Below are 8690 nucleotides of genomic sequence, written 5' to 3'. Positions count from 1 at the left end.
TGTGGAGTTTGTGGACAGGATCTGTTTTTTACCTTTATTCCATAGTGCTTATTGCAGTACTTGGCATGTAGTAGGTGCTTAATATTGAACTCCAAAAAAAATTACAATTTTATGTATCATTAAAAAATTCACTATTAACAAAATTTAAAGCGCTTCATCTTTCTTTGTAGAGATAGAGGACTTAGGTGGTAGAATTTTTGACTATGTTACATTTTCTTGGTGGTTGGTTTTAACTTTTTTCTTTTTTCATTTTTGTTCCTTGTTTAAAGAATGGTTGAGTAGTGGAAAAAGAGGGACATGTTTAGAAGTGAAAATTATATAAAAACAGATTTCAATTAAAAATAGGAGTTTTATAAAGTAAAGTCTTCTCACCCTAATGAAAAGAAATTGATGAAAATAGCTTCAGTTTTAAAAAGTGGATATGTAGTAAACCCACAAATCACCAGCCTTTCTATCACAAAAGTTTCAAAAAAATCTATACTAATGATAAAATGTATCAAGTAGTTGTCTATTAATATATGTATATAAAACCAAACCTATCCAAAGATAAGAAAACATTTTAAATATAAAGAATGAAATTACTGGAGTATTTTTGACAAAAAATTCTAAAATTTGGGAAGAACTAGGAACTGAGTAATTCCAAGGAGTAATAATTACACTAATGCATAATTTATTGTTTATTTTTAATCTTTTTATAATAAAGGTAACTGAAAGTAAACCAGATGGAAGGTTACAAATATGTAGTAAAAACCAGAGGTACGATAATAAAAATACTGAATATTGCCCATTTGTTAGTTTTAATTTTCATAAAATATGATGTCCATTTTAGCCAGATAAGGAAAATTTCTGAAAGAGAAGTTTGTAAGGCCAACACTTGGCTACTGCTGAACATTTTCTTTGACAAAAGCAACTTTTAGCTGCAGAATCATTTCCTGGTTTTGTTGCTCCTTTTCAAGTTGCCCTCATCTGTTTCTCTTACAAAGGAATTCTTCCTTACGCTGTTTTGACATAAGCCGCTATAAATTATGTTGGCATACTAGTGGGAAAGAAGGAGAAGATGATAGGTATAGTTTCAATGTCAAAATTGACAGATATAATTTGGAATTATGACTTGGCTTCTTTTATTCCTTTCAGCTATTCCACAAAATAGAAATGAATTAAAACTTTTTCCCATTCCAAATACATTTTCTCTATTTTTGAAGACAAAAACCAAACAGTTCTAAAATAAATGCCATGTGCTAAAAACCTAATATCTTCTTTCCTATTACTTTATTGATGAAATGAAGAATTTCCCAGTTTGATGTGAAAACATTTTAATTTTATAGTTGTTCCCTTTGTAGGCTTCCCTGTAGAGCAAATACTTAATCACAAAAACGGACTGTTTCTTATCAAAGTTTTGATTTTTTATTTAAAAGTTTTCAAATTTATATTAAATGCATGGAATAATAATATTACTAATTGTCTTATAACTAAGAAAAAGATAGACAAATATATATATATATATATATAACTGTTGTAACAAATTGCTCAAATTAAATTCTTGCTTTTGGAATATTTTTGTTTACCTAGACCATATCAACTTTTCTAGCAGGCAATGAGTAGTCAAAGTTAGCATGTATAGACCTATTACATAAACTATGAGAAATGAATTTCCTTAAATTTGGGCATCTCAGTCTAAAGTCTCTGGATTTTCTTAAGTGAAACACAGTTATAATTATCTTTATTCCAATAATTAAGCATTAACATTGAAATTATAAATACTTGAAATAATTTATTTTAACACAAAACTAGAATATATTTCTATAAAGCAATAATGAAAGACCATCAAATTGGAATACATTCATATGTTAACTGTATTAAAATAATTAACTGTCTCTTTTTCTTCTGTGGATGAATATGATTTAATAGGCTTTACCATAGTTACCTTAGAATCTCCAAAAGCATTAATGGTTGAAGATCGATAATTATGAGGATCTTGCATCCTATCATTTTCCAAACTTTCTTTTTCTTTATTAGGTGATTTAAGATCAGTATTTGTGGGATTGTTTTTTAAGACACAATCTGATCCAAAGAGTTCTTCCATCAGATTATTTTTCTTATCCCTCAAAGCTGTATTTGTACAGTTCCCATTCTTTTCACTTGATGAATCTTTTGCTTTTGTTTTAGAAGATTTACCAAATGATGGTTCATACCTACTAACTGAATTTTCTGTCTTCAGGTCAGTTGTATTACCTTGTTGCTTGTTTACAATTTGACTGTTTCGGGTGGTTCCTAAACCAGATGTACCTGAAGTAGGAATTCCATTGTGCAAATTTTCAATGGTTTCAGTGAAAGAGTAATGTTTTCTTTGTCTAAGTGGAATTTTGCTATTTTGAATGACATATTTATTATTCAGTTCATCCGTGTCATGTGTTGATACACTACTTTTAAGATTTTCTTTTCTTACATTAGGATGTTGATTGTTTTCCCTTAATGGAGTAATTAAATGTTTTGTTTGTGCTGATGTTGCTTGTTCTTCTTTCAGCAAATTAGGTATCTTTTCTAAAAAAATTTTCTCTCTTTGCCTTCCATTACTCTCCTGTGGTGTTTGTACTTCCCTGTGTATGTCTTCCTTTAGTAAATCTACAATAGAAAAATAGATAACATACAGTCTTTTAAAATTAAAATTTTTTGAAATAACTTAATTGAAAGTTCACTTAAATTATAATTTTCCTAAATGTAATTATTAATGGTACTATTACTACTTCTCCTAGTTCTTTTATTTCCATAATAATCAAAGATTTGCAATATAACCATTTAGTTCATACAGAAAGTCTCTTCAAGAGCAAAATGGTTAATATTTTGCTTGAGGGGAAAGTCAAGCCAAGGATGGAACAAATGTGGGTAGCTGATAGTTTCCATCCTAAAGAAAGATTTAAATCTTCCTTCATTAAAAAAAAAATTAACAATACTTTTTCATAATGATATTAAAGTTTATTTTTAAAAGGTTTTATTGGTAAGTTGTTTTTGGTCATTTCAGTGTGATTTCCCTTCCCCCACAAAGAGCACTTCTTTGTAACAAAGAAAAATGGTTAAGCAAGACCAATCTTGCTTAGCAAGCACTCTAACATTCACAAAGGTAGTTCTCTCACCTCTCTGGAGAGAGGAGGAAAGTAAATTTCATTATCTATTCTGAAAATTGATCATTGTAATGAATCACTTTGGATGCTTTCAAGTAATATTTTGGGGGCAACTAAGTGGCTCAGTGGATAAAGCACCAGCTTTGAAGTCAGGAGGACCCGAGTTCAAATCTGACCTCAGACACAACACTTCCTAGCTGTGTGACCCTGGACAAGTCATTTAACCCCAATTGCCTCAGCAAAAAAGCAAAAAAAAAAGTTGTTTTCAGTTATATCATTATAATAATTGAGAATATCATTATCTTACTTCATTCTGTATCAAGCTTTTCCAATTTATTTTTCATTCTCAACTTCTCTGAATTCTTCCATCTATGTTTCTTATGATATACTAATATTCCATTTATATACCATCATTTATTCAGACATCACCCTATCAATAGGCACCCATTTTGCTTCTGTTAATAGTTAGCATGTAGATAGTGCTTTAAGATTTACAAATTGCTTTATAAATATTTCATTTTATCTTCACAACAACTCTGGTAAGGATTGAAACTTGCCTAGGCTCTTTTCAATCGAGGTGTAGTGATTTATTCATTGTGCTACTTAGCTATCACCAAAAAAAGGTTCCTATGAATATTATCTAAATATCTAACTTTTATTGTTGGTTTTCATATTCTTAGATTTTGCAGAAACATATTACAAACATTTTTTCAGTTCAACCAAATACTAAGAAATACTTTCTTTAGCCTAAAAATCTTTCTAGACTTTTCCTTTTAGGAAAAAACGTAAAAAAAAGATCAAGAATCATGGACTTTAGAAGCAACAGATAACATTAATTGATGCAAAAATTTGCTAGGTCTTTCAGATAGTCTTAACTTTTAGTAATGTAATAGACTAGAGGATGGCAACATAATATTGTGGAAAATAAATCAGTCATTGAACATTTCTTAAATAATACTTATGTCAGCTAGGAAGCTAGGTGACTCAGTGGATAGAGTGCTGGACCTTCAGTCAAGAAGACTCGAGTTCAAATTTGACCTCCAACACTCACTAGTTATATGAATAACTTAGTCTTTATTTGCCTTAATTCACCAGAGAAAAATGGCAAACTAAGGCCAGTATCTTTACCAAGGAAGTCTCATGGACAGAATTAGCCTGCTGTGGTCCATGTGATCACAAAGAGTTGGACATAGCTTAACAACTGAACAAGAACAACATAACAATGGCAGATAACTATGCCAAACACTAAGGATACAAGGAAAAAATATAGTCCCTCTCTTCAAGGATCTCACAATCTAATGGAGACAGACAACATAAAAACAACTAAGAGTCAGTTAAGTGGTGTGGATATATCCTTAAAGCAAGAGTCACTTCAAATACTAGCTGTGTGGCCTCAGGCAAATTTAAACTCTCTGCCTTAATTTTTTCATCTATGAAACTCAGATGATAATAATAATGTAATAATAACACAAAACACTTACCAGGATTGTTCTGAGGATAAAATGAGATATTTGTAAAGTGCTTTACAAACCTTGAATATATATCTATACATACATAGACACAATACAAATATTCTATTATTATTATCATTGTTACTATGGGAAAAAATATTTTCCTTCATGCCAGCATCGTTTTTCGTTGGTTAGTTCCTCCATTTATGGAGGGCCCAGGCCAGCCACCTTCATTCCTCTCTAGGGAATTTTGCTCCTGACCTTCTACACTTCAAAGTCATATGCTTCTGTCAGGTACCTTATAATAGCCTATCCTTTCTCATTCCCTTTTGTGTTTAGAATATAAGCTCCTTGAGGGGAGAAGCTGGCTTTCTTTTTTCCTTTTACAGTATTTTTTCCTCAGTATTTATCATAGTGTGTAGCAGATAGCTACTTGTTATTTTCCTTCTGATATTGTGAAGAGGTAGAAAATTCTTAGCTATTCAAGATAAATATGGATGATAGTAGATATATCTAATTATAGAAAAGTAAGGACTTTTCACAACTAAAAGCAATGTATCTTGGGGAAAAAAGGAAATCACTTGAAAAAAAGTTTTCCATTTCATGTCTAGTAACAATGGATATCGCCCATAGTTCTGCCCTGGCCTCTGTTTTCTTTCCTTTTTATATTCTCTCATTTGGTGATTTTATCAGCTCTTGTGGGAATTATCTTCTCTGTGCAGATGATTTCTACATTTTTTGTCTGGTCTAGTTCTCTCTCCTGTTGTACAAGCACTACATCAAGAATTATCTGTTGATCATCTCAAAGTGGTTATCTCACAGGCATCTCAAACTCTTCATGTCTAAAACAGAATTTATCTTTCTTGCCATGAACTGATGCTTAGTGAAATGAGCAGGATCAGAAGATCATTGTATACTTCAACAATACTATATATGATGATCAATTCTGATGGACATGGCTCTCTTCAACAACGAGATGAACTAAATTAGTTCCATTTGTTCAATAATGAATAGAACCAGCTACACCCAGTGAAAGAACTCTGGGAAATGAGTGTGAACCACTACATAGCATTTCCAATCCCTCTGTTTTTGTCCACTTGAATTTTTGTTTTCCTTCTCAGGTTAATTTTACATTATTTCAAAGTCCGATTCTTCTTGTACAGCAAAATAACTGTATGGATATGTCTACATATATTGTATTTAACATATACTTTAACATATTTAACATGTCTTGGTCTACCTGCCATCTGGGGAAGGGATTGGGGGGAAAGAGGGAAAAAGTTGGAACAGAAGGTTTTGCAATTGTCAATGCTGAAAAATTACCCATGCATTTATCTTGTAAATAAAAAGCTATTAAAAAAACTTTTGAGTTCCAGAATTTTAACAAACAGAAAAATATGAACTAAAACAATTAAATATGATTTAAAATGATACAGTTCAATGCAGACAATTCTATGGAAGAACAGGTACATTTTTATGTCATTGCAGACTGTGAAATAGTATGCTTTTGAAAAGCAATATAGTTTTAATATTTCAATGACCTGTGATTTCACTGGTGATGGTGTGACTCATCTAGTACAATGTCTTGGAAAGCTGTGCCTGAAAAAATTTGCCATCAATTTGATGATATGTGTCACTAAAGTTAGGTAGTCTACTACTTAGATAAAAGATGTAGTTTATGATTAAACCCATCCTTAAAGTCTTTCCAGTTTGGTAGAACTCTTAGAAGCAACATTCTGTTAGCAATATCACTGAGAATTCAGGGTTATTCCTGTTCAATAATGAGTCATTCTATATTATGTGACATTTTACAATAGATTCAAAATTATTTATACTTTTTGGTCCAGTGATCCCACTATTAGAACAATATCCAAAAGAAGCTACTGATTTGACAAGAAATTTCTGTCTGTTAAAAAATGTCAATAGTACTATTAATCACAAAATATGAAAATAGAAAACATATCTAATGATTAGGGAATGATAATACAAATCGTGATATATGAAAGTAATGAAATATTATCCCATCATCAAAATTATGTATATTAAGACTATGAATAAAGAAAGACTTATATGAAGTAATACAGAATGAAGAAAGTACAATCAAAATAACAGTACACATATGGACCACAACTATGTAAATAATGATGATGATGATAATAATAATGAGAGCAAAGAAATATAGTTAAATATAAAAAAAAAGTCCATAAGGAGCATGGGAAAAGGCAGGATGTTTTATTACTAGCTTGTTAGATTTAACATATATCCATTATAAAATAATTTAAAACAAATTATAAATGGAAGTTTATGGTTTCATGTACAATATTTTAAAATTCTTTTTTGTGATTTGAATGTATATTTTTGTTGATGTTCTAAATTTACAGTAAACAAAAAGGGAATTTTAATTTATTTTAAAGAACTTTTCCCTTCAAAATATCTTAAACTAACCATTACGATTCTTTCTGCTAAATATATGACATATTACTGAGATTTATTGTTATTCTTTGCTCTCTTCCTAGCATAAACAAGCTATATATAAAACATAAGTGCCTTCCTTAACATAAGAAATTTAGAAAAGTTGTAAAAATCCTTGCTAAATAAAAATATCAATAACCTACCAATTCCTAAAACAGCAAGCTCAGTCCACCTTGAAGTAAAAAATAAACAATCTTTTTATCATAATTTTGATGAAAATACAATATAATATTTTTAATAAGTAAAGACAAGAATAATCATCATCCCTAAACATGAAATTTGTGTTTCACTATACTTTTGGCTCATTTATATTTTTATCCTACTGAATCATTTCAAACATGGAGTTTTTACTGATATTTTTAATAGTAAAATCTTTTGATTTTGCTTCAAAAGCTTATGATCAGAAACCTTCTTTTAAATTATTTAAACATAATCCAAATTTGAAAAAAAAACCAACATGGCCAAAATCACAATAATAGGGTCTTGGATTTTCATAATATCTTCATTACATTGTCCATAAATTCCTAATGAATAATTTTGTATTGCCATAAGATTCTACTTTTCATTTATTTATGCCTGGCCTCTTGCCCAATCATAATGTAGACTGCTTTCAATTTTATCTCGACTAATAATTTTATTCATTATCAAACTGTTTGTAATACCTTATATATCTGGAATATTCTTAGTGGTGTCACCTCCTTTCATTTTCCAGCTGTACATTTCACCTTGTGTGTGTGTGTGTGTGTGTGTGTGTGTATAATATATATATATATATATGCATGTATATATATTATATATATATAAAGTATTTTTTAAAAAAGAAAGCTAAATTAATATAATATTTACTCCATCCATCAATCAAAAAGCATTGAGTGAGTGCCTCCTATGTGCCAGGCACTGTACTAGGGAATATCAATGCAAAAATGAAACAGTACTTTCTTTCAGAATGTTAATATTCTAATGGGAGACTCTCTCTCTCTCTCTCTCTCTTTCTATATATATATTATATAGATTGAATATATGGTAGTTTTGGGAAAGTAGTATCTAATATCCACAATCATCAAAATAGGCTTTAACAGATTATTAATTGGATTAAGGCTTTTCCTTTCTACTTTCTTATTAAGAAATAATCCCCTGTAGGTAATTTAGCCAGTCTCTTAAAGACATTTCTTTTAGATGAGATTGTCCAGTTCCTTGTGGCATATGACTTTTAATTTTGGCTGGGATTGTACCTGATGAGGAGACCTTACAAATAGAATCCAGTCTAAATGAGATCTTGTCTTTAAGAAGTAAGGCCCTGTCTGTCCTTGGAATCTTCCATTAGAATTTAGGGTGACCCAATTTATGAAGGAGAAACAACCAGCAAAGTCTGGGTACAGATGAATTCTTTTGCCCAGACTGCTGGAGGTGGTTTAATCTCATGATTAGATCATGCTTTCTGCAGGAAGAAATTTTTTGCCCCCTTCTTCATTACTATGTCCACCCTCTCAATGACTGTTAATCAATCAAAGTTAATTCCCATGCTCAGGACATTCCCTTTTTCAAAGCCTTTCTAAACATTCAATATTCTCTAAGAAGAGTCTTTGGTTTGTGAGAGAAAACCAAATGAACATCCTTTTATTATTTGCTAGTCATAATTAATAAAATG

The 8690-nt window shown here is 30.5% G+C and overlaps 1 protein-coding gene across 3 annotated transcripts in view; it reads right to left on the bottom strand.

The window, feature by feature from the left end:
• Positions 1–679: 679 nt before the first annotated feature.
• The window catches only part of LCA5L (lebercilin LCA5 like), a 59282-nt gene continuing 51271 nt past the window's right edge, over positions 680–8690 (bottom strand). For 2 of the 3 annotated variants that reach the window (XM_031959197.1, XM_031959199.1), the window contains 2 exons: positions 1925–2622; positions 680–1036 (listed from right to left, as the gene is read on the bottom strand). In XM_031959197.1, the coding sequence (XP_031815057.1) occupies positions 926–1036; positions 1925–2622 (809 nt within the window). In that variant the 3' untranslated portion in view covers positions 680–925. The remainder of the gene's footprint in view (positions 1037–1924; positions 2623–8690) is intronic. The other variant, XM_031959196.1, reaches the window with a different exon arrangement.

The sequence above is a fragment of the Sarcophilus harrisii genome, chromosome 3 (genome assembly GCF_902635505.1).
Source record: "Sarcophilus harrisii chromosome 3, mSarHar1.11, whole genome shotgun sequence".
Lineage (NCBI taxonomy): Eukaryota > Metazoa > Chordata > Mammalia > Dasyuromorphia > Dasyuridae > Sarcophilus > Sarcophilus harrisii.
The sequence above is the reverse complement of the archived record's forward strand: the minus strand, read 5'-3'. Positions and strand labels throughout refer to the sequence as shown.